Source organism: Cetorhinus maximus, chromosome 18, assembly GCF_964194155.1.
Source record: "Cetorhinus maximus chromosome 18, sCetMax3.hap1.1, whole genome shotgun sequence".
In the NCBI taxonomy this organism is placed as follows: Eukaryota; Metazoa; Chordata; class Chondrichthyes; order Lamniformes; family Cetorhinidae; genus Cetorhinus; species Cetorhinus maximus.
In genome coordinates, this window is record NC_135896.1 from 47844179 (window position 1) to 47871970 (window position 27792).

Sequence of the window (27792 nt, forward strand, 5' to 3'; positions counted from 1 at the left end):
TAGTGTCAGTCTCTATTTGCTAACAGGGATATTTGTGATATTATAAACACAACACAAAGTTCCTTGTATATTAACTAAGCCTTTATGTGCCAGTACCATTGCCCATGGTTCACCTAAACATAAATGTTGCATTCTTCAGCACACAATTTTTAACATTTGTTAATTTATATTCAAGCCTTTTATTTGCTGGAATTTGTACAGAAAAATAAACATACAGCTGTAACACACCACATCTAGTGAACAATATTATTACAAACCAAATTAACTATTCCAAAAATGGAGTTTGTTGTTTGAACCTTAAACATAATCAGAACAAATGCTATAATTTGTTGTGTAGTAAAAGTATAGTAGAACCATATAAATGTGTAGGTCAAATCAACATGGATTACTTTGGCACCATTACCAGAGCTAAATGTTTCCCAACAAATGTTTCCCAACAAAAACAAAGTTTTACTTAAAATAAATGTGACTTCGCATGGGAAAGGGATCCATTTGTGTAAAAGAACTTTAATTTGCATATTCTGTAAAGGATGACTAGCACAGATTATATCCATCATTTCTCTCAAGAGTACAACAAGCTGTTTTAAAACAAATTCTCTTTACACAATGTGAAAAAAAAACTAAATTTGCTAAACAAACAAATTGATGTTCAGGGGGCCAAAGAATCTGGATTCATCCTTTAGTTTTTTTAAAACTGGACACAACGCATTTGAGCCTAGTAACATAATTTGTTTTACATAATATACCTGCAAGTTATTTGTAAATAGCATCAAATAGGAGTGCAATTTCAATGTTATGTTTAAAACATAATTGGTAATTAGTGATTTTCATACATAAAATACAAACGTAATTCTTCTGAGTTTTGGGTCAACGCAATTTGCAAAAATCATTTCTTCTACAGGCAGAAAACTATAAACTCTGGAGGCAAAATGTCCATGAAAATTGAGGGAAAGCATTTTATTTGTATGCATATAAGCAAGTCATATCTGGTGAACTACAAGTTCTGTGGATGAGCCCAATTTGTTCAAAAACCACCACTATCCTTTTGTTTCTTGCATGGAGTAAACGACTTCACTGGATCTCTCAACTGTTATTTTAAGAACTCACCAGCACATAGATCATTCTGCAAAACAAAATTGTTAAAAAGATCCAATACGCTAAACCTGTCAAAATGAAATAAAACAAAGATTTGATTTCAAAATTAACAAACCAAATCAACTGCTGTGGGTAATTTAGTAACCTCCGTTTTCTGTGCTCCACGACAAATGGTATCCCTCCTATTGTCCTCAAGCTGTCTCTTTAGTCATTTATTCCTGGTCTATTCTTCCCTCCTCTTAGGTATTTACCTCTATTCATCATAAGGTAACCCTCTAATCCTTCCATCTACAGACCTACAGTCCTTATAAATTTATTGTTTAATGTATAGAACCTGGTTTATCATCCTGAGTTGTACCCAAACCCAGATTATTTATATAGTCTTATCTTCTTCAGGTTCTAATGATGATATTTAAGTCTGTTATTTACTTCTGCAACTCTACTCTTGTACCTTCTTTTGAGGAATTTATCACATTTTTAAAGCCGTAAATGAGCCTGGAATTATGCACTTCTAAACAAGCAACTAAATGAATCTTCCACAGGTCATGTTCAAGGATATCTAAATTAACCGACATTGCTATGTGCTACACTTGACAGTGCATCTATTTCCATCAACTCTGTAGTACCCTGGGGCTCAGCACCAACTCTGTTCTTCAGGGAAACTGCCCTTCAAAATCTCTCTACCATCTAAAAGGTTCAAGTCAGGAATGTGATGAATACTTACCACTCACCCGGATAAGAACATAAAAAATGAGTAAGCTATTTGGACCCTAGAGCCTGCTCTGCCATTCAATAAGATCAAGACTAATCTGATTGTGGCCTTAACTCCACTTTCCTACCTGCCTATCCCCATAACCTTCGACTCCCATGAAGATCAAAAATCTAACTCAACCTTGAATACATTCATTGAATTCCAAAGATTAACAACTCTCCACGAAGAAATTCCCCCTCATTTCTGTCTTAAATTGGCGATCCCTTATTTTGAAATTGTTCCCCCAGTTCTAAATTTCACGAAGGGAAATATCCTCTCAGCATCGACCCTGTCAAGCCACCTCTCATTCTTCTAAACTCCAATGAATATAGGCCAACCAGCTCAACCTTTCCTCATAGGACAACCTCTTCGTCCCCAGACTCAATCTAGTGAACTTTCTCTGAATTGCCTCCAATGAAAGTATATCCCTTAAATAAAGGAGACCAAAACTGTACACAGCACTCTAGGTATGGTCTCACCAATGCCTGTCCATTGTAACAAGGCTTCCCTACTTTTGCACTCCATCCCTCTTGCCATAAAGGCCAATATTCCATTTGCCTTCCTAATTACTTGCTGTACCTGCACACTAACTTTGAGATTCATGTACAGTAAGTCCTCAATTAAAGTTGTGGTTGTGTTCCTGAAAATCACGAGTAAGTGAAATGACTAACTCACTCATAGGTTCTCATAAGAGCCAATGCCAAAGTTAGGTTCCTTCTGACATTTCTCACCCAGAAAAAAAGGATGTACAAGTTGAAATACTGTACCTTATATGTGCAGCACTGTACATTCCTAGCTTAGATAACTTACATCACTAAATATAAAAGAAATACAGTACAGTACCCAATATTAAAAAAAGCACTAGCCACACAGATACCTGTACTGAGTGCTTTTATAGTGACCAGGCTCCATCTAGCAGCAGAGGATGGTCAGTGCTGTTATCAGCTGAAGTCCCAGAACTTCCTGCACTGACCAACTTTTCTCACTAGATGGATCCCAAGATTTCAGTAGCTGCTCAGCACCAGCGAAGGCAGAAGTGGAGGCGGCAACGGAGCAAGCAGCCAAGAGAAGAACAGAGCCCCAGGGCGGTGGGCAAGGCCCAGGAGCAGGGGGAAGAGGCACTGATGACAAGAGCCAAAACGCTGGGGGGAAAGTTTTGTCAGCAGGCTGGATGCAGAGAGGAAGTTTGGGGCAAACGATGTTAAAGTGAAACAAAAACAGAATTACCTGGAAAAACTCAACAGGTCTGGCAGCATCGGCGGAGAAAAGAGTTGACATTTCGAGTCCTCAGGACCCTTCAGCAGAACTGAGCGAAGTTAGGAGAGGGGTGAAATTTAAGGTGGGGGGGGGGGGGGGGGGGGGGAGGTGGTTGTAGGGACAAGCAAGCAGTGATAGGAGCAGATAATCAAAAGATGTTACAGACAAAGGAACAGAGAGGTGTTAAAGGTGGTGACATTATCTAAGAGAATGTGCTAATTAAAAATGGATGGCAGGACACTCAAGGTACAGCTCTAGTGGGGGTGGGATGGAAAGACTGACAGGGTATTATAGTTATAGATTTAAAAATAATGGAAATAGGTGGGAAAAGAAAAATCTATATAAATTATTGGAAAAACAAAAGGGAGGGGGAAGAAACGGAAATGGGGGTGGGGATGGGGGAGGGAGTTTAAGATCTAAAGTTGTTGAAGTCAATATTCAGCCCGGAAGGCTGTAAAGTACCTAGTCGGAAGATGAGGTGCTGTTCCTTCAGTTTGCGTTGGGCTTAAAGTGAAACTGGCAACATTAAACGGATATACTGACACTATTTTATTAATAACGTTAGGTGAGGCAACGTTAATCGAGGACACTGTACAAGGACACCCAGATTTCTCTGTACTGCAGCATCTCTCCATTTGAATAAGATTTTGCTTTTCCAATCTTCCTGCCATTTCCCACGTTATACCCCATCTGCCAAATTTTTGCCCACTCACTTAACCTATCCATGTCCCTTTGCAGACTCTGTATCCTCCTTCCAACTCGTTTTCCTACCTATCTTTGTGTCGTAAGCAAATTTGGCTACAATATACTCAGTCCCTTCATCCAAGTCATTAAAATAGATTGTAAATAGTCAAGGCCCCAGCACTAATCCCTGTTGCACTCCAGTTACAGTTTGCCAACTGAAAATAATCCATTTATCCCGACTCTCTGATTCCTGTTAATTAGCTAATTCTCTATCCATGCTTATATATCACCCCAAAATCTTGAGCTCTTATCTCATGTAATAACCTTTTATGGCACCTTATCGAATGCCTTTTGGAATCCCAAATACACTGCATCTACTTGTTCCCCTTTGTCCACCCTGCTTATTACAACCTCAAAGAACGTTCATAAATCTGTCAAACATGATTTCCCTTTCATAAAACCATTCCTGATTGAATTATAATTTCCTAAATGTCCTGCTACTATTTCCTTTACAATGGATTCTAACATTTTCCCAATGACAAATGTTAGGCTGACTGACTCATAGTTTCTTGCTTTCTGTCTCCCTTGTCTCTTGAACAGAGGTATTACATTTGTGGTTTTCCAATCTGCTGAAACCTTTCCACAATCTAGGGAATTTTGGAAGATTACAACCAATGCATCCACTACCTCTACAGTCACTTCTTTTAAAGACACTAGGATGCAGACCATTAGGACCAGGGGACTTGTCAGCCCTTAGTCCCATTAGTTTTCCTAGTACTTTTTCTCTCGTGATGGAATACTCTCCACTTGCCTGGATGAGTGCAGCTCCAACAACACTCAATAAGCCCAACACCATCCAGACAAAGCAGCCCACTTGATTGGCACCCCATTCACAAACATTTACTCTCTCCAACACCGACGCACAGGAGCAGCCGTGTATACCATCTACAAGATGCACTGCAGAAACTCACCAAGGCTCCTTAGACAGCACCTTCCAAACCCATGACCACTACCATCTAGAAGGACAAGGGCAGCAGATATATGGAAAGTTCCCCTCCAAGCCACTTACCATCCTGACTTGGAAATGTATCGCCGTTCTTTCACTGTCACTGGGTCAAAGTACTGGAACTCCCTCCCTAACAGCACTGTGGGTGTAGCTACACATGGACTGCAGCGGTTCAAGAAGGCAGCTCACCACCACCTTCTCAAGGGCAATTAGAGATAGACAATAAATGCTGGCCTAGCCAGCAAAGCCCACATCCCTTAAATGAATTTTTTAAAAACTGCACAGTCTCCTACCACAGCTCATCATTTCCTGGGATCTTAAAACGAAGAAACTCCATTAACTTCCTGCATTTTCTCTTCCTCCTTCCACAGGCATTACCCAACCTTCATTTCTCATTTTATCCCATCATCTCTTAGTCTTTAATCTGCAGCGACAGTTTTACTTTTTCACCTGTTTCTCAAGAGAAAATTATTTTCTTGCCTGAGAACAAGAAACCTAATACCTAAGTTTTATACTTCAAAATCACATAAGTCATTATAAACTTAGAGCACACAAATCTCACTGGTAAAATTGAGAAAACATTTCTAAAAACATAATTCATTTTTATATCAACTTACCCATATAGATAGTAAAAAAACGACAACAGGTAAAATGCTAGTTTGCACCACCCTTCCTTCTGACAGTATGCTAGTATATCAGCATTCATAATAGTGGTTGGATCATAGAGACCTGGAACGCTCATTATTGGTCTAGTCATGTACCTGCAAAAAGATTTTATTTTGATTAAAAAGGGATACACTATCAATTGATATAAGAGTCACAATTTCTCTATGAAATGCAGTGATCAACATATGAATAAGCTAAGAATGGAGCACAGACCGTTTCCAGACCATTTATAAAACAATGGCTTGGTATAAAATAAGGAACATCGAGACCCATAAAAAGTAGTTTTGTGAACTACATATCAAATTTATGATATGTCATTGCACCAACTTAAAGCACCTTGATAGGTAAATCCAATAAAATTGGAAAAAGTAAATGCTTTGGATGTAATTTGGCTTTGGCAATGCAAAACTATTCAGACAATAATGGAAATTTACTTTTTCAGAACACCGTTTATCAAACACATAATAGTACCCTTTTACAGACAGTGCCTCAGATTACATGTTTTCATGAAACAATCAGGCTGATCTCAAGAGTATTACTATATTTGGCCTTAATTATAGCCTGGAATAAACAAATAGATCATAACTCTTACACAAAAGCAAAATACCATAGATGCTGTAAATATGAAAAAAACTGAAAATGTAGGAAATGCTCAGCAGGTAGGGCAGCATCTCAGAGGAAAGTACAGCTGACATTTCAGGTCCATGATCTTTAATCAGAACTGGGAAAAAGTTAGAAACGTTATCAGGCCTAAAGCAAGTGAAAGGGGTGGCATGGGGTGGGGGTGTGAGAAAAAGAGCAAAAAGGTAAGGTCTGTGATAGGGTGAAAGATACAAGAGATTAAATGACAAAAGAATTTGGGCTGCAAGATCCCCAGACTCAACAACAGGTTCAACAATTTAAGACCATAACCTCTGTCTCCATTTTGTTCTCCTTTTCTTTGCAAGTTTTTATTTTACTCTCGTTTTTCTCTGGTTTTTCGTTTTGGACTGCAACTGTTCAGCATTCTGTCATTCACACCTCCTCTGGACACCTTTTGTTTCTTTCCTTGTCCTATTACTATTGCTTTTGGTCTTGCACCACCAACTGGTTTGTAATTTAATCTTGCATGCCTTCTACCCTATCACAGACCTTCCCTTTTGTTGTTTTTCCCACCTTCCTCCCTTTCACTTGCTAATATTTCTAACATTTCCCAGTTCGATGCAAGGTCACCTTCCTGAAACATTAATTCAGTTTCTCTCTCCACAAATGCTGCCTGACCAGCATTTTGTTTTCAGACCAGGACACTTATTCATCTTCATCAGTTCATGGGAAGAAATTCACAGAACCTAGCCTTACACTGGCTATACATTAATCACTAGAATATTAGGAGAAATGAAGCAATCCAGGGTTGTATTACCTTGAATTCAGAAGTGGACGGATGATCTTATGGAAATGTTTAAAATGATAACATTTTCAATACAGTAGCTACAAATAACCTGTTTCTTTAAATGGGAGAATCAAGTGGGCACATTTGAAATTAGAGCTAGACCATTCAGAAATGGAATTAGAAAGCACTTTTTCCACACAATGGGTAATGGAAAAGTGGGCTTTTTCCTGCAATAGACTGTGGACTCATAAGTCAATTGAAATTTAGAACTGAGATTGACAGAAAAAAATTTCATTCGCAAGTAAAGGTAAACGGAATTGTGACAGATTAGCCGCGATCTAATTAAATGGTGGGATAGGCTTGGAGGCCGAATGGCTCAACTATGTTCCTTTGTTCCACCTTCAAAGGCAGCTATCTGTAAAATGCTTTGGGGCCTTTCTTACATTAAAATATTGCCAACTTTGATGAATCATGATTCATCAAATATGAGAGAGTTCAGAAGACCAAAGATGATTTCCTGGTCTTTGGTTTCATATATATTATATTATCTTAAATTATCATCACAAAGTCAAGCTTTGTCACATTTTTTAGAACATAAGAAATAAGAGAAGTAGGCCATTCAGCCCTTCGAGCTTGCTGTCATTCAATAAGATCTACCTCAACTCCACCATCCTGCACTATCCCCATATCTGTGGATTTGCTTAGTATCCAAAAGTCTATTGATCTGTGTCTTGAATATACTCAACAACTGAGCATCTGGAGCCCTCTAGGCTACAAAATTCCAAAGATTCACAACCGTCTAAATGAAGAAATTTCTCATCATCTCAGTCCCAAATGGCAAACTCCTTATTGAGACTTTGAATCCTAGTTCTAAACTCCCCAGCTGGGAGAAACATCCTCCCAGTATCTACCCTGTCAAGCCCCTTAAAAACTTTGTATGTTTCAAAGAGATTATCTCTCACTCTTCTCAACTCTAAGGGACTTCCTTGTATATTCTTATATGTAAGCATAATTTTAAAAAGGGAGAAGTATTGGAAGCAGTTCAGAGAAGGTTTACCAGATTAATGCCTGGAATGGGTGGGTTGTCTTATGAGGAAAGGTTGGACAGACTTGGCTTGTATCCACTGGAGTTTAGAAGAGTAAGAGACATTATTGAAACTTACGAACTCTTGAGGGGTCTTGACAGGGTGGATGTGGAGAGGCTGTTTCATCTTGTGGCAGAATCTAGAACTAGGGGTCACTGTTTAAAAATAAGGGGACGCCCATTTAAAACAGAGATGAGGCAAAATTTTTTCACTCAGAAGGTTGTGCGTCTTTGGAGCTCTCTTCCTGAAAAGGTGGCAGAAGCCGAGTCTTTGAATATTTTTAAGGCAGAGGTGGATAGATTCTTGGTAAGCAAGAGGATGATAGGTTATCAGCGGTAGGTGGGATGCAGATTTCAGGTTACTATCAGATCAGCCAGGACCTTATTAAAAAGATTGAGCAGGCTCAAGGGGCTGAATGGCCTACTCCTGCTCCATGTTTGTAAGTGGTATGTTCGTAAGTCATGGTTCTGTTTTCAAGATGCTGAGAAGCATACATATGAAAACCAAGAACAGGTTACTTGTCTTGCAATAGGCACAGAATTTTGACCCAGTCCCCTGCAAATAATTAGTCTCCCTGAATCCTCCAACCATGCTATAGAGGGCAGGAAAAGATTTAGATATGTACAGAACAAAAAGAATAAACACCTTGTACTTCAAATTCTTGAGTTCATGTTTTAAGCACTAAATTCCCACTGTGTTATTTACATTGCTCAATTCCAATTATTGGATAATTCTAAAACCTTATCAGAAAAAAGGACTTCAAATTAGCAGGACAATTGTACTCCACAGAATATAATGATTCCTACACTGCTGCACTAGAAACAGCCACCCAGCCAAAGCTGAATATTGCAAGTGTAGGAATTAGCAGATATTCTGGAATTTGCTCGAGTCTTTGGGGATAAATATTTATGCAGGTCATTTCCCATGGGAAATTAAATAAATTGGGTGTAATTTATTATAAAGTAGGTTGCAGAAGGTCTGTAGCAGGATCAGCCTTGATGGGAGAAATGGCCTATTCTTCTTCAATGCTCAAATTTCACAAACCCAAAGATTGTCACCTGTCATTTTAGGTAGTTCAGCAAGCCATTTTTTAAATAAAGTTCGTCAAGTTGGTTGTGTACACTACCCTCCCAACAATCTTACTGGTTGTGCATCGGTGGCTTTGAACATTTCTTTGCAAATGTTGCTGTATACCCATGTTTGATCTTTTCTGATAGTCCACCATTTGTACCAATCACAGATTTGGATAACCAAGCAAGTTTCTTTGAACAACAAAGGAATAATACTGAAGCAAGATTCACTGGAGTTGTCTTTTACATGCTCCTGGTGTCCTGAATAGCTAAAAGTTATGCTATGCAGTGGACCTATAACGTTATGTCATTAAAAATGCATACCAAAATGTTACAGGTGTATCACAGTTCAAAAGCTTATTGCATTACCTGTACAGTATACTGTTTCAAGAAACATTTAAATGGAGAACAGATTTTTAAAAAATCTGTTCAAAAATACGAGGCTCAAATTACTACATATTGTATGTATTGATGGTCTTAATTTACCCATTTCAAAATAGACATCAACTGTTATCAGCCAAATACTTATCTGATTCTTACTTTAGTGCTTCTTTAATTTGACACTGATGCTTCGCTATAAATGCCAGGAATATAAACTTTACTTTGGGCCATCTATTTCACTTCTTCAATACTTAATAGTTAGATTTCACTTAATAAAGCAACATTTTAAAATTAAGATAGTATTTATGATAGAAGTTATCCAAGACGTATACATTGTGAGCCCGCCTATTTTTGGGAGGGAGCAGAGAAAGGAAATCAAGTATAAATCAATTTTAAATGCTATTATCAAAGAACATGTAGGGCATTTTCACCAAATATATACTAACTGAACACCCACGGTTTTATTTATGGTAGTCCAGAGTCTGAAGCATGGTATAATTTTAGATGCCAATCTGGCCTGTATTTTTAAAGGCCATGGATCAGGTACCCCTGTTTAGGAAGGGTCTGGTCCGACAATGAATTTAAATGCTAATTATTGTTAGAAGTCTCTCTAGATTGATATCAAAAAAAATCTAGATTATCTCAAGACCAACTAAAACAACAAGAAATAACCAGGTATCTATCTCTTTTCTATACTTCATTGAAAATTTCATAAAACACGAATGTATTTTTGAACAGATATTTTTTTAAAAATCTGCCCTCCATTTAAATGTTTCTTGAAACAGTATACTGTACAGGTAATGCAATAAGCTTTTGAACTGTGATACACCTGTTACATTTTGGTATGCACAAGTAAAGTGCAGCAGATACTGTATATTTAAACGGTATGAGCACAATTATGCACGACATTGGCATCAGTAACCCTATATTTAAATGAGCACATAATCTAGGCCAGCACTTTAGTGCTAAAGATGTTGTATAGATGAGATATTAAACATAAGTTGATCTGTCAGTTTAGATGAACATTGTAGATTCCATTATACTATCAGAAGAGCCATGAGTTTTCCTGATATCCAAGTCAACATCCATTGCTCAACCAACATCAACAAAATTAGATCAACTTTTCATTCAATTTGTTGGTGTTTTGGACTGTGTTTTGTACTAATTGGCTACAACATTTCGCTAAGTCCAAATGTACAATTTAAGAACTGCATGTACAATCTGCTGTCCTCTTCAATGCATTTAGTGTATTACACTATTGCTTCAAATAGAAGTCAGCCGGTTATATTATTTCCTATTTATCATTCCAATTGTTAGCTTCTATTTCTATTCTAGGTACCATTGACATAAGGGTCAGGATTTTCAATTGCCTGTGGGGGCCAGAACATGAGTGGGTGCGCTTTGAAAATAATGCTCCTGGATGCCATTTCAGTATCCTGACGCCTCTGGAACACACTGGAATTTTCAAAGTGAGAACGGGTGGGGAGGAGTGGGGGAATTCGCTCACTTCCAATTAACTCCTTGAGGAGTTTGTTAATGGGCCAGGGAGGGCAAGAAGGCAATTTTAAATTTTTAAATCACCAAAACTGAACAGTCTGGTGCATGTTAGTACACAGCTGCTGGGTTCAATGCGGGAAAAAATTAATGGATACTTTTATCCTGGAATGTTTTGGGAAACTGGTGGATCCTGCCCCAGATCAGGCACAATACCGTTTAGTTGGCCATTTTGGTCATTTTTGTGCATGGTCAGGCTGCTAGCCCTCCAAGGTACTGCCTTGTCTCATCTGCAGAAGGCCCCATCATGGCTGCTGTCTACCTGTCTTTGCCTTTCATGCTCTGCTGGCAGCTCCCAACGACTTGTAACGCTCAACACCAGCAGTTGGATACCAGTTCATCTCCAGCCCAATTAGGGCATTTACATTCGACGATTGTTTGCAGGGTCAAAACTCAAATTATTTAGACTTCAGGGTTCCAAGCCCAGATCAAAAATCAAGTCCAATAAGTCTATTGTAACTTTTCAGTCTAATCAAATGTTTTGGCAATATTAAGTATGTCAGGTGTGCTAATCAGGAAATGTTCAATTTGAAACAATCTCAACTGATGAAATTTATTATGCACTCTTCCCCCAGGTTTTGCATATTCACTGCAATTTTAATTATAGATTTGGAGGAATAGTTGCAAGATTAAATTCAAATTCCAAGTAATTTGGTATTAAAAGCAGAATAAGCTAAATTATCAAATCGTCATAAAGCAAATTTTACTCACTCTGGTGTCTCTCAATCCCTTATCCAAGTTTTCAGAATTTCAGTGCTCCAATGTGCTTGTATATTGCTGAAAAGAGAAACATGTTGCCAAAGCTTTTCAGCTTCACTCATCAGGACAAACTCAAGAATAGCAAACTTTAAATGCTCACAATTTATGCTACAGGAGAAAAGGGTGCTGATTGGTTGGCAAGCTAACTCTGATTGGCCAGGACATTACCATGGAGAAAGCATCAGGGAACTATAGGCTCTCCAAGCTCCCATGTAATCAAAAAAGGTTCAAGGCCTGAACATTCTCCTTTTGTTTAGAGAGAACGGGTCCCTGCATATGGATGTATGTCGCTTCTAGCAAGTGTAAATGAGCCATGTTACAAGCTTGACTGATCATCATAAATTGGTTGTTTAGTGTAGCTATTAGCGCACTCAAGATTGTTCAACAAGTGCTGCCCAATCACAGAGTCACATCTAACAGCAGATGTTTGCTTTGGGCTTTGCAGGCGCTGGCTAGCTGAGTACAGTCTGTACTCTGCCTATTAAGAACAACCAAAGGAACATGCTGTTTGATTCGATCAGCCAATCATTGGGATGTATGGCCTATATACCTGGCATTGCACTGGCACTGAAATTCATACAAGACATTGCTCAATTGTGTAGGAGTTAAGTATCTTTTTAGACTGACAGCAGCATCCTGTTAGTGGAAAATGCCACTCATGTTGCCACGGCATAGTAGCAGCATAAAATAGCTTCCTTAACCTGTTGCTCAAATTTTTGAAACACTTTGCCTTTCCGGGGTAATTTTGAGGTGGCCAGGCACTTTTCAGGTCTGAAAGTGGTAGCCTTTGGCCCATTTGTGTTTGTGCGAAACACAGCAAACAATGATCTGATCAGGACAGCCATTGTGCTGTAGGCTAGATTATGAAATAAAATAGTTAAAATAAAATTGTTAAAATAAAATTATTAAAATAAATACCTAAAACACATACTAGTGCAATTAAGAATCATCTAACCTTTAGTTTCATTTTGGGGTGGTACTAGCAAGCACAGAAAATTGTAGTATACATAGGAATTATACTAAATTAATTAAGAGTAATTAAATTAACTAAATAAGATACATAACAATGGCAGTTCAGGTGTTATGTTGCAGTTGTGGAATGCGGGAATTTTGAACGCCAAGGCGATCCAGGACAAATACACCTGCAGAAAGTGTAAGCAGCTAGAGGAATTCCGGATCAGGATCACTGATCTGGAAGCCAAACTGCAGACACTGCGCAACATAAGGGAGAGGGAGAAATACCTGGGCACTTCATCTCAGCAGACGGTCACACCTCTTAGAATAGGGTCATCTGTTTTGCACAGCAGTGAGGCACAGGAGGATGTGGCTGAGTGAGGCAGGTAAAGAGACCAAGCAGACAGGAGTTGAGGAGCCTCAGACTTTGCAATTGTCAAACAGGCTTGAGGTGCTCAAAACTTGTGTGGACGAAGGTGAGATCAGCAAGGTGGATGAGCAGGCTGGCCATGGTACCATGGTACAGAAAGCCATTCGAGTGGGGGGGAGCAAACAGGAATATAGTGGTAGTAGGGGACAGTATAGTGAAGGGGCTAGACATTGTTCTCAGCAGCAAAGAGCAACAGTCCAGGCGGCTGTGTTACCTGCCCAGTGCCAGGGTTCAGGATCTGCTCAGGGCTGGAGGGGAACTTGCAATGGGAGCGGGAGGATCCAGTTGTCGTGGTCCATGTAGGCACCAATGACATTGGTAGAACTAGGAACGAGGTTCTGCATAGTCAGTATGAGAAGCTAGGCACCAAATCAAGAAAAAGAAATTTAAAGGTAATAATCTTTGGATTATTACCTTAGCCATGTGCAAATTGACATAGAGCAAATAAGATTAGAGAGATGAATGCGTGGCTCAAAGACCGGTGTGGGAGAAGTGCATTCCGGTTCGTGGGGCACTGGCATCAGTACTGGGAAAAGTGGGGGCTGTACTGTTGGGACTGTTTACACCAAAACCGTGCTGGAACCAGCGAGCTGCTTAACTAGGGAAGTAGAGAGGGCTTTAAACTAAACAAGGAGGGGGTGAGGAGTCAAGCTTGGGTAGATGTTGCAAATCATGAGGTAGAGTCAAAGCAGGAGAGCAAAAAAGTAATATGGGAAATGAGGTCAGAGAACGGCAGGAAGGGAAAGAGGGAAAAAGTTTAAGAATGTAGCGACAGTCAAGACTAGATGTTACAAAGATAACAAAAAGGCAAAACTAAAGGCTCTGTATCTGAATGCGCATCACATTCATAAGTAAATGAATTGATAGTGCACACTGAAGTAAATAAATATGATCTGATAGCCATTTCAGAGATGTGACTGCAGGATGACAAGGATTGGACCCTGCATATTGAGAGCTTTATAACATTCAAGAAGAACAAGAAGCTAGGTAAAGGTGGAGGGGTAGCACTGTTAATCAAAGATGACATTGGCGCAATAGTTAGAGATCACCTTGGTTCAGGAGATCAGGATGTAGAATCGGTTTGGGTGGAGATGAGGAATAGTAGGGGAAGGAAGTCACTAGTGGGCCTGGTCTATAGACCCCCCTAACCACAACGTAGGACAAAGTGTACAAGAAGACATTTTGGGTGCTTAGGATAAAGAGACAACAATAATCATGGATGATTTTAATCTACATATAAACTGGAAAAATCAGATTGGCAGTGGTAGCCTGGATGAAGAGTTCAGAGAATGTTTGACATAGTTTTTTAGAGCAGCGCGTTCAGGAACCAGCCAGGGAGGTTACATGAGACTTGATATTTTGTAATAGAAACAGAAAAATAGGAGTAGGTCATTTGGCCCTTCAAGCCTGCTCAGCCATTCAATATGATCATGACTAATAATAATAATAATAATAATAATAATAATAATAATAATAATAAATATATTCAATGACTTGGCCTCCACAGCCTTCTATGGTACAGAATTCCACAGGTTCACCACCCTCGAGTGAAGAAGTTTCTCCTCATCTCAATGGCCTACCCAGTATCCTGAGATTGTGGCCGCTTGTTCTAGACCCCCCCCACCTACCCCGGCCAGAGGAAACATCATCCCTGCATCTAGTCTGTCCAACCCTGTCAGAATTTTATACGTTTCAATGAGATTCCCTCTCATTCTTCTAAACTCCAGTGATTACAGGCCTAGTCGGCCCAAACTCTCCTCAAACGACAATCCTGCAATCCCAGTAATCAGTTTGGTGAACCTTTGCTGCGCTCCCTCTATGGCAAGTATATCCTTTCTTCAGTAAGGAAACCAAAACCACAAAATACTCCAGGTATGGTCTCACCAAGGCTTTGTACAGCTGCAATAAGACATCCTTACTCTTATTCTCAAGTCGTCTCGCAATGAAGGCCAACATACCATTTTTGCCTTCTTAACTGCTTGCTGCACCTGCACACTTGCTTTCAGTGACTGCTGTACAAAGATATCCAGGTCCCTTTGTACATCAACATTTCCCAATCTTTCACAATTTAAACAACACTCTGCCATTCCGTTTTTCCTACCAAAGTGAATAAATTCACACTTATCCATGTTATACTGCATCTGCCATGTATTTGCCCACTCACTCAACTTGTCTAAATCGCCCTGAAGCCTCTTAAAATCCTCCTCACCACTCACATTCCCACCTCGTTTTGTGATGTCAGCAAACTTGGAAATATTACATTTGATTTCCTCATCTAAATCATTGATATATATATTGTGAATGGCTGGGGCCCAAGCACTGACCCCTGTTGTACCCCACTAATCACCGCCTGCCATCCAAAAAAGACCCATTTATTCCTACTCTGTTTCCTGTCTGCTAACCAATTCTCAATCCATTCCAATATATTACCCTCAATCCCATGTGCTTTAATTTTGCACACTAACCTCTTACGTGGAACTTTATCAAAAGCTTTCTGAAAATCCAAATATACCACATCCATTGGTTCTCCCTTATCTATTCTGTTAGTTACATCCTGAAAAAAAAAGCCAGTAGGTTTGTCAAACATGATTTCCCTTTCATAAATCCATGCTGACTTTGTCTAATCCCATTGATATTTTCTAAGTGTCCTGTTATCACATCCTTTATAATAGACTCTAGCATTTTCCCTATCACTGATGATAGGCTAATCAGGAGAAAGAAATTAGAGTGAGAGAGGAAGCTAGCTAGAAGTGTAAAAACGGATAGAAAGAGCTTCTTCAGGTATTTAAAAAGGAGAAGAGTAAGTAAAGTGAATGTTGGTCCTCTACAGACGGAGAATGAGGAGCTAATAGTAGATCATAAGGAAATGGCAGATGAAATGAACAAATATTTTGCTTCTGTCTTTATTACAGAGGATACAAAAAACATTTCAATAATAGCCATAAATCAAGAGATGGAGGGGAGAGGGGAACTTGGTGAAATTACAATCACTAGGGAAGCGGTACTAAGCAAACTGATGGAGCTGTGGGCTGACAAGTCTCTGGGTCCTGAGTGGGTTGTCTTATGAGGATAGGTTGGGCAGACTAGGCTTGTTTCCACTGGAGTTTAGAAGAGTGAGGGGTGACTTGATTGAAGGCCCTGAACAGTCTTGACAAGGTGGGCACGGAAATGATGCTTCCTCGTGTGGGCAAGTCCAGAACTAGGGGCACTGTTTTAAAATTAGGGTCTCCTTTTTATCTCAGAGACGAGGAAAAAAATTCTCTCAAGAGAGTTGTGCAACTTTGGAACTCTCAGCCTCGGAAGATGGTGGGAGTGGGGTCATTGAATATCTTTAAGACAGAGGTAGATAGATTCTTGTTAGGCAAGGGAATCAAAGATTATCGGGGGTAGATGGGAATGTGGAATTAGAAATACAAACAGATCAGCCATGATCTTAGGCTCGAGGGGCCAAATGGCCTACTTCTGCTCCTATTTTGTATGTTCGTAAATACGTATGTTCGTATGATACGCTCTATTTCTGCGTTAATCTTACAAGGTGAACAAATAGCTAGGGCCCTATTTATAGGATTGTTGATAAGGCCAATCTTACAGCACGTAGAGCCATACCTTCCCCGGTCATTATACACGTTGGGATTCATACAGCTCCTTGTGCTATAAGATTGGCCTTATCAGAAATCTTGTAAATAGGGCCCTAGCTACTTGCTCACCTTGCAAGCTCAAAACAAAATGTCGACTATTAGATGTGATTCTGCAATTGGGCAGCATTTGTTGAACAATCCTGAGTGTGTTAATATCTACATTAGTGACCAATTTAAGATAAATAGTTGAGCTTGTAATGCGGCTCATTTATGCTTGCTAGAAGTGATATACTGTTCTAACAAAATATATGCAGGGACCCACTGTTTGCAAAAAAAAAGGAATATTTTCAAACCTTGCACCTTGTTTAAATTACCCGGGTGCTTGGGGAGGCTACGGTCCTCCATTGCTTTCTCCATGGCAACACCTCAGCCAGAGTCAATTTGCCAACCAATCAGCACCCTTTTCTCCTGTAGCATAATGTGATGTGATTATTTAAAATTTGGTATTCTTGCATTTGTCCTGACGAGTGTAAGGCGAAGCGCTCTAGAAAAATGCCTCTCTTTTCAGCAATGTTCAAGTTCTGTACTACCAAGCGAATGTGCTTTATAAGGAGGAGAGATTGTGTGCTAGGCTTCAGCAAAAACACACAATGTAGAGCTGGAATACAAAGTACAAAAAAGCTGCAAATAAACCACTAGAGTGTGCTGTATATTTAACACAATAAATTCAATTATCTATTCGAGACAAAACATAAAATACATTCAGCAGAAAATGTCAGACAATAGCTACTTACCTCCAGATATGGTAGCCCAGCAATGGCATATTGACACCGAGTGTAAGCCACTCTGTTGCACAGAGGAACATGACACAGAAGAAGGCATGGATGAGGTACTCAGGAAGTACCAGCTGAAAAAAAAAACCTTAAAATGAGTATGTTTTACAAGATTTGCTTTTACCTGTATACCATGGCAAAAGAAAAATCGCCTATTGGATTTTTTTAAAAATTAATAGGTATCCCATAGGGCCAATGTTTCAGCGTCATCAAAACAATAAATATGCAACAGGGTTCGACACTTTGGATACAAAAGAACATATTCTCGAAAGTTCCACATGTGGGACTTTATAACACAGCATTTGAAAACACTGCTTTTTATCTCTGGAGACCTGGTTCAAATCCAGCCAGTCCAATGGAATGAAAGTTCCCTCTGTCTGTTGGTTCCAAGAGTTCCAAGTAAACATTTGAACAATGTTAATCCACTTCCTAATGGATGCAAGTCCGTTATACTAACCATAATCCAGCGCTAATCAGCACCAAATTGATATACTCAAAACTCACAGGAAGTGGAAGAGCTTTATCCCATTCTAAAAGTTCATTGTAAAATGTGTAACTTCCCAGCACTACTTATAAAATGGGAAAACAAATTGAATCACATCTGATACAAACCAAAGAGCTGCACTGAATCTAAGGAAGTAAACAGAACTGTTTCTTTCAACTAAAAATGTAAAAATTAACTCAAAAATATTCTGAAGTATTTGCATGCCCTGTCCCAAGTTGCACATCTGATGAGAGGCAGGCATGTCAGAACAATGGGAGCAGTACGTGGAGCAGAACCGTTCTAACAAAATCTCATACAAATTACATAGCTGTTACAAAGCATAAACAGGGACAGCAGTTTGGGGTAAAGCAAGATATGTCGCAGCCACACAACATGCAAGTTTATGGCAATTGGAAATTCTGTTGTTATTTTCTAAAATGTTTAAGATGAATGCAGTCTTTAATATTGCAGCGAGTTCTTAATGAGCTTTAATCCTTAGAGCCCTAGGTTTCATCCAGGCACAACTGTGATAAAAACAACAACTCAAGTGGTCCCACTTTAAATCTGACACTAGAAAAGAAGTGTCAAGAGCTGACTGGCCTGAAATCATGTCAATCTTCAGACTTCCAAGACTCAATTGGCAGAATTTTTAGGCTCGGGAACAAAAAGTCAAGTGCTTCTGTTTTTAAAAAAAAACTTGAAAAGATCAAAAGCAAAAGTTAATATAAAAACAGGATGGAAGAGGAAAGTCCAGAAAAGTGAAGAAATGTTTGGTTTTTTTTTAAACGTAGAATACATTTTTCTCCTTCAAATATTTGGAGGTGAATTTTGTACTTATCAACATGAAGGATGTCAATGCTGGCAAGTGGAATTATTTTGCAATTTTGTCTTATTTCAATATCAATCATTCCTAAGTCAGATACAGTTGGCCAGCTAAAAAGCAAAGTTCCCTTTACTCTGCCCAACAGTATGCTTTAGCCTCTACCCAGTATAGCACTCTTAGTGCACCTGTGTTAATCATTCCACTTTTCAGTCACCTTTATTAGAGTACCCGAGTGTAATTGTCAATTTAAGGAAGATTTTTGATATGAAGTCACCTTCAATAGGAACTATTAAGACTGCCTCACCGTAACAATACATATCATATAACAATGTTCTGATTTATTGCCCTGCACTCGTATTAACAGAGCAGTCTTTGAGTTCATGATAGTCTTGAGCATAGGCCAATGAAGGTTACAATTTGCAGAATGAAATGGTTACTTCCAGACACACTACCCCTTTTTTCAAAATTTGGTTTGAGGGCAAGCACAGCACAGTAGAATTTTGATTAGACATAACAGGAGGGAGGTCAAACAGTTACAGGGATTACACAATAAATGGGAATATACTAAGAGGGGTAGATGAAGTGAGAGATCTTGGCGTACAAGTACACAGGTCCCTGAAGGCAGCAGTTCAAGTAAACAAGGTTGTAAAAAAGGCATATGGAATGCTCTCCTTCACTGGCAGAGGTATAGAATATAAAAGGATATAATCTTGGAATTGTATAAAATACTGGTGAGGCCACAACTGAAGTATTGTGTGCAGTTCTGGTCACCACATTACAGGAAGGACGTAATAGCTGTGGAGAGAGTGCAGAGGAGACTTACAAGAATATTGCCAGGGTTAGTAAAGTGTAGCTATGAGGAGAGATTGGATAGGTTGGAGTTATTTTCTTTAGAACAAAATAGGCTGAGAGGTGACTTGATTGAGGTGTACAAAATTATGAGGGGAATAGATAGAGTGGGCAGGATAAAATTGTTTCCCTTGGTGGAGAATTCTAGAACCAGGGGACATGGATTCAAGATAAGTGGCAGAAGGTGTAGGGGGGACGTGAGGAAGAACTTTTTTATGCAGAGGGTAGTGGGTGTCTGGAATTCGCTGTCCAAGTTGGTGGTAGATGCAGAAACTCTAAACTCTTTTAAAAAGTACCTGGATTTGGACCTTAAATGCTATAAACTGCAGGGCTATGGGCCGGGTGCAGGAAGGTGGGATTAAAAAGGGCACCTGGGTGCCCTGAGGCTGGCATGGACACGATGGGCCAAATGGCCTCCTTCTGTGCTGTAACTTTTCCATGGTTCTATGGACATCTCCAAACCAGAATAATGGAAATTAGCAGATAATATAGGTTCCACCATGTGGAAAGTAGAGCACAATGATAAACATTGCTTTAATATTTTAAACAGTGGAAGCTTATAGCGGACAAAAAACATAAATTAATGAAATTTCTTCCCATCTATTTTTACGATATGGGAGACACTGTAAAGGTGGTATTTATTACCCATCCATATTACTGAGTGTATTAAGACTTTGTTACATAATGTGGGACTGGAGTCACCAGCAGTCTGGAAGAGGAGATAGAGATGGCAATTTCTCTTCAATGAAGGACAGATTAACCAATTGAGTATTTAAACCTACAAGATTTCATGGTCATTTTTCTGGTGATAGCTCACAAATTGCCAGATTTATTGAATTCAATTTTACTATTAACTATGACAGGATCTGTTTATTACTAGCCCAGTATACTACCAGACCCAATTTGCATAAGTACACTCAAGAGGTCAAACAATATTTTTACCTTTATGTAAATGGTTTTAAGAAATATTTTGCAGAAAGTTGGTGAAATGAATTTAGTTCAACAGTTTTCTGACTGCTACTTTCACAAATGCCCACTGGTCCTCATCTATGCAGATGCTACACCCTGTTGCTTTGATCAGTTGCAAGTGGCTCACTACCATCTTTAGGGTAATTAGGGAAGGGCAATACTGGCTGGTTTAGCCAGCAACACCCATATCTCATAGCTTTCTTTGTCCTATTTGAATTACAAGATCAAATGGAGCTATTTGTCAGGAAATCTAATGGTTCAACCATATCATATTATCAGTCCCATTTCTAGATACAAGTTTGCTTTAGATAAGTTTATCTTAAAACGTTTGCCAATTTCATTGCTTTCCCGCCTGCCTTTCAACTAGTAGGGGTGGCACAGCCTAGGTTGCAAGCAGTTTGAGCCAAATTGGGGATACAATTTTTTTTTTTACAATTTTGAAAATTCATCCGCCTCCATCTCTCCAGTTCTTCAGTGTTACTGCTGAGTATCAGCTAATGGAGTAGAGTGACTCCCAACAGCTTTCCTCCTTGTGTGTGTGATCTACAAGAACTGTGATGTTATACTTACCCAGAAAGTCTGAACAGTCTTTTTCTCTCGAAAAAATCTTGCATTTATATAGCGCTTTTCACAACCACCAGACAGCTCAAAGCACTTTACAGTAAATTATGTACTTTGAGGTGTAACCACTGTTGTAGAAAATGTGGCTGCCAATTTGTGCACAGCAAGCTCCCACAAACAGCAATATGACAATGATAAAATAATCTGTTTTTGTGATGTTGGTTGAGGGATAAATATTGGCCAGGCCACCAGGGAGAACTCCCCTTCTTTTCAAAATAATGCCATGGAATAGGTCCACTCACGAGGGCAGAAAGGTCTCAGGTTAGTCTGTCTGAAAGACAGCACCTCTGACTGTGAAGTACTTCCTCAGTACTGCATCAGATGTCAGCCTTGATTTTTGTGAAGTCCTGCAATGGGACCTGAACTCAGAACCCACTGACTCAAAAGCAAGACTGCTCCCAACGGAGCCCAGCTGACACAGGAGGCTGAGGGGTGACCTGAATGAGATGTTTAAAATTATGAATGGGTTTGATAGAGTAGGCATAGGGAAGATGTTTCCATTTGTGGCAGAGACCAAAACTAGAGGCCCTAAATATAAGATAATCACTAATAAATCTAAGAATTCAGGAAAAAACTTCTATACACAGAATGCTGAGACTGTGGAATTCACTGCTACATGCTGTAATTGACGCGAATAGCATTTAAGGGATAGCTAGGTAAGTACGTGAGTGGGAAAAAGGAATAGAAGGATATGCCGACAGAGTTAAATGAAGAGCTTTGAGAGGAAGCTCGTCTGCAGCATAAGCACCAGCACAAACCAAAAGGCCTGTTTCCCTGCTCAAAATTCTCTGCAATACAACTCAATGAATTACTGCATAAAATTACAAATCCATGTCAAACACCTGTCTCTCAACATAGAAAGGCAGAAAGATGCAAGCAGTGCTTCAGTGAGTGAATGCACTGTACAGCACGACACTGTCAAACAAACCAGTAAGCTCATCCAGGATCAATCCATGGACTATTTAGCTTATATTTCTTAGCCAAGGTAAAAGCGAAAGTACTATATCAGGCTTCAAAGAGAGAAAGAAAAACGGCAAATACAAACCTCCTGGAATTTCATTAAAACAAACCATATGAAGTCTGGATCAGGCTCAGCTGTAATGACCTCAACTGTCAAATCCACTGATGTTAATTGTATGCACACATACATGAATAACTGCTTTGGATGAGATACTGAAATGAACTACTTCAACCATGAAACAAAGTCTGAGTCGCTTTCTTTAGGAAGGGAAGTATTAAAGAAAAAATATTGGACGAAAAATAGAACGATACCATCATGACAAGATATACATTTTGCCAAGGTAACAGAAACTGAACATTTAATTCATTTACAGGTTGTGGATTTTGCTGGGTAAGGCAGAATTTATTGTCCATCGCGAGTTGCCTCAAGGTAGCAGTTCAATACAACGGAGTGGTTTGCCTAGGCACTTCAGAGAATATTTAAAAGACAAACGTGTGACTGGGAGACACATATAGGCCAGACCAGGTAAGGACAGCAGTGAACCAGACAGGTTTTATGACATTCTGACAGCTTCATGGTCACTTTTACTGTCACCAGCTTTTTATTCACTTTTTTTTCCAAATGGAATTCAAATTCTCAAACTGCAATGTTGAAGTATGAACTCACAAATCGTACAGGTTACAAAACACCATTGGATTCCAATTAGAAAAATCGGGCTTGAACAGATCATAGGTGATCCTAGCTCCTGAGCTACTTATGGGAGAAAACTCTCATCAAAAGATCCCTTTCCCATTTATTCAAGCACAATTCCTTGTGGATAGTCTGGATCCAGTGATAGCCACAAGTTGAACTGAATACCCTTCTTTGCTCGATGAACAGTTGAAATGCAAGTTGAGGTTTAACTTTGATTAAAAGAAAAGGGTATCGGAGAAAAAAAAAACCAAGTAGGAGGTACTCCACAAAAAAAACTATTCAAATCTACAATCCTGAAATGTTAAATAACTGTACCGGATACATATCTCAATTAAAATCCTTTAAAAAATGTTTGACACACTTACGGCAGTAAGATGCCATTCAAAAATATGCAGCAGTGTGCAACAGTGCAGCCATTTGCTTTATTAGTTAATGGTTCACAGTGAAATGATTTCAGAATAGATATTTATGTGTTCACCATTAGGTGATACATAGTCACAGAAAATTCTAATTGTTTCCCCCCACTTAATTTAACATATAAAATCTTACAAGTACTCGACATTGCAACAAATTTAAAATAAAATGCTGACAAATATTCCATTGAAAAATTCAACTTCTAACCTACGTTAATGATTTGGGTTCAGAAACCCAATATAAACTGGTCAAATTTGCATGTCAACAAACTAAGAGGGCAGTGGATTTGGATGAGGGGGCTCAGAAATTTAAAAATGTGTTTGACAAATACCTAATTGGGCAGAATAATGACAGAAGAAATTTATTCAGACAAGCAGTATAAATGCAAATCCTAGTTATTTTGCTGAACATAGGAAGGAAAAATGGACATACTCCAGAGATGATGAAAAATAGAAAAGAATGAGGTTGGTAGAGGTGTCTTAGTAGACTCAAAGTTTAATAAGTCTAACCACTGCAGAGCAGCAATCAACAAAGCCAACAGAATGCTGAATTATATTGCTGGAATAATAAGGGTACAAATCAGGGGAAGTCATGCTTGAACTCTGTAGTACTCTACTTACACCATACCTGGAGTACAGGTCCCAGTTCTAGAAATTGAGACACATGGTAGATATTCATGCACAGGAGGCAGTGATCCCTAGTTTGAGGTCTGAATAATGCAGAAACTTGCACATTTCCACTTTGAAAGAATCACAGAATTGGTACAATGCAGGAGGAAGCCATTTGGCCCATTGTGTCTGCACAGACTCACTGAATGAGCAACACACCTAATTCCATTCTCCCCACAGCCTTGCACATTCTTTCTTTTCAAATAAGAGTCTAATTCCCTATTGAATGCTTCAATTGAATCTGCCTCCACCACACTCTCAGGCAGAGCATTCCAGACCCTAACCACTTACTGCATGAAAGTGTTTTTTCTCATATCAATATTGCTTCTTTTAATAATTACTTTAAAATTGTGCCCTCTCATTCTTGATCCTTTCATGAGTGGCAAATTTCTCCCTATCTACTCTGTCCAGACCCTTCATGATTCTGAATACCTAAGATGGTACAGGGTAATATTCTAGAGATATGCAAGATATTAAATGGCATAGAGGTGGTTTATCTGGAAAATTATTTCAAATTAAACAGCAAGAGCAGGTCCAGGGGACATGGGTTCAAGCTGGTAAGAGTCAAATGTAGCTGATGGAATGGATGGGAATGAACCTCCAGATATAGTAGGGGAGGCAAAAACTCGTGATTCATGTAAGAAACAACTGCATGCCACGGTTGTGGGGAGGAGAGGGGAAATTGATTGTCGTTCTGGGTGGATAAATGAAGATTGCCAGTTGGCCCCTGTTACCCATAATTATCTTATGATCTGGTGAACAAGCGTTTTAGCTAATAAAGTACAAATTAAAAGATTGACATTTTGCTAGCATATAAGATTTATTTTGCTAGCATATAGGATTTAAAACTATATGCATGGCAGTTCCATAATTAACTAATGTGCCTTCTCAATGTATCTTTGCATGAAAGAATGCCCACCAAAATCTCAATATTAAGATGAATATTGATTGCCAACAATAATTCAATGTGTTATGTTTGATGATGCTGAGCTGGGTCATTTACAATAGTCTTTCAGTTAAGCAGCATCTTCAGCATTTTCATTTGTGCATCTTTAGTAATTCCAATGGATTTGTTTTACTCTTAAAATTTACAAAGGTTGAGCTTGCAGCTTACAAATTAATTTGATAAGTTTAACTCCTTTCTGCATTTATCAATGTCAAAATGCATTCAGGTTACATTATACAAGCAATAATTTGGGACTATCAGCCCAAGTCAGCATAGCACACAAGTTAAAATTTAATTGCAATATCCCCATAGCGATTAAATTCATTAGCGATAAAACAATTATTTTTGCAAATAATTTGATTTTACTTCTGTATTGTCAATTATGATCTGAAAGACGTTCACATATGACCCCAAGAAAAAGGTTTTAAAATAAAAGGCATTTTAACTAGAAATTAGTACGAACCTTTAATGCCATTTTGACTCTTTTAATCTTTTTGACCTTTACAACTGTCTTTGTGCCGAAAAAAATGACAAAAGCAGATTGAAAGAATGTTAGTAGGACAGCTGACAAGATCACTGTAGATTAATAACAGTCAGAATACAAAGGTGAAGCAAGCGTGAATCAATAGACTCAAAGGAAAACAACTTCGCTAGGTAGAGAAAACGGAACGTTTAGATAAAAAGCAAAATAAACTATTTATAAATATTCAAAATCACCTCACATTAACTTACAGGATTGAGTGTATTACATTGGTCTATAGGATTCTTGTAGTCAGTCTTCAATTCATCAAATGCTATAATCTGGAAAAGAGTATCAACGGTTTAACATAATTACGTCTTCCCTCGTTTGAAATCTCACAAACCGTTGGTTAATCTAGACGATTCGACCAAATAAAGGTGAATCTAATGTAATTTATTGTACACCACTATTTTTGATAAGGCTTTTAAATGCAAAACTATGAATTACATTCCCGTCGCATACATCAAAAAGCTGCAACAACTAGTCTTACATTTAGCAAAGCCGAGGATAGGGTACGGAATTAATCGGAATATTAAAACTCATTTACATTGACTGTGGCAATAATCGTGCCAAATCTCTGAATACACTCAGCTCCAGCCAAGAAAGGCGGCGGCGTCAGAAACTAGGATCGCTTTAAACAAGATAGTCTGAATGAGAATGCATTGAGAAAGCGGGAAATGGGTGCCTTGGTTTGGGGAATCTCTGGGACATTCATTCTCCCCCCCACCCAGCCCCCGGGCCTGACAACAGCCGCAAACAAGCAGGACCGACAGGCAAATCCACCGTCAGCCTCCCACACCCAGCCAGAAGGAATCGCGTTTGGAAAAGAATGGGCCATTTTTTAAAAATATGGTCAGTTATAAAAGCGGAAATAATGTGATACTCACATGCCAAATGGCAAAGAATATGAGTGCGGCGGTAAGGAGAAGCGCCAACATGTAACAAAAGGCCGCGAATGTAAACGCCATCTTGGATCAGGGCAGACAGGCAGCCAGGCAGCCAGCGTGCTGATGTCAGCACGTCATGACGCGGTAGCCCCACCCACATACATGAGCTGGAAATCTGAAATAAAAACAGAAAATGCTGCAATTGTTCAACTGCTGAGGTAGCATTTGTGGAGAGAGCAAAAAAGCTAACTTTCCAGGTCGCTAACTACCTTTCTCCCCAGCTGGCTGCACGCTCGCCTGGTAGGCTCCTTCTCGCCCGCAAAATGACACTTTTGCACTGTCACTTGGTGCTTTTCCCTGATAACAAGGCAAAAGAAATTGCCAGTCATGAAATGTTTCCAGTGGACCTTTTATTTATTTAATGCGGGTAACTTTAAAGTTAAATTTACCCACAGCAACTGGCAGAGGCCAGTCAGGGAAAGGTTCACAACAAAAAGAGAAATAGGGAAAAAGATGTGCAAAAAAACTTACAAGTTTAATTTTAAAAGAATATTTTCCATAGTTTGATCATGGAATAACAAGAGTGATTTAATAGCAATGAAAACAGATAAAGCTGCAACTATTCAGCCTGACAGCAGGTGTAGAGAGAGAAACAAAATTAACATTTCAGATCAATGACCTTTCATCAGAGTTTGAAAGAAGATTAATTACGTTGTCTCATGAAACATGTTTCTCTTCCTTCCTAAAGATGCCATCTGATGCTTAAGTAGAATTCCAAATTGCCAAAAATCCTTCAGTAATCCTAAAGTGACCAATTTTCATGTCCCAAGTTATCTACTATTATCTACCATATACAATGATCATGTCAGTTTCCAGAAAGTATTTTTTGAAATGTGATAGACTGGTAAATGTTGGTATGCAGAGGGATTTGGGAATCCTGGTACACAAATCACAGAAAGTTAACTTGCAGATACAGAAAACAATTAGGAAGGCAATGGCATGTTAGCATTTACAGCAAGAGGACTAAAGTACAAGAGTAAGGAAATCTTGTTGCAATTATATAGGGCTTTGATGAGAGCATGCCTGGAGTTCTGTATACAGTGTTGGTCTCCTTACTTAAGGACGTTTAAACTTGCTATAGAAAGGATACAACAAAGGTCCACTAAATTGATTTCTGGGATCAGGATTGCCCCTTAAGGAAAGATTGAATAGAATGGGCAATTATTTTCTGGAGTTTAAAATAATGAGGTGATCTCATTGAAATATATAAATTCTTAGAGGGCTTGAGAGGGTAGAATGCTGAGAGGAAAAGCTGAAGAATCTAGAACAAGGGGTCATAATCTCAGGATGAGGTCAGCTATTCCAGACTGAGTTGAGCAGAAATTTCTTCACACAGAGGACCTTTGGAATTCTCTACCCAGAGTTGTAAATGCTCAGTCAATGAGTATATTCAAGAGGAACAGCACCTCATCTTCCGACTAGGCA

At 39.0% G+C, this 27792-nt stretch overlaps 1 protein-coding gene across 1 annotated transcript; it reads right to left on the reverse strand.

Annotated features, from left to right (window-relative positions):
- Positions 1-146: 146 nt before the first annotated feature.
- On the reverse strand, positions 147-26466 carry cnih1 (cornichon family member 1). The gene is made up of 5 exons (XM_078562633.1): positions 26308-26466; positions 25633-25701; positions 17434-17546; positions 5411-5554; positions 147-1123 (listed from the first exon to the last, which is right to left on the reverse strand). Exons 1-5 carry the CDS (start codon positions 26386-26388, stop codon positions 1096-1098), a joined length of 435 nt encoding a protein of 144 aa, XP_078418759.1. The 5' UTR covers positions 26389-26466; the 3' UTR covers positions 147-1095.
- Between the last annotated feature and the right edge of the window lie 1326 nt (positions 26467-27792).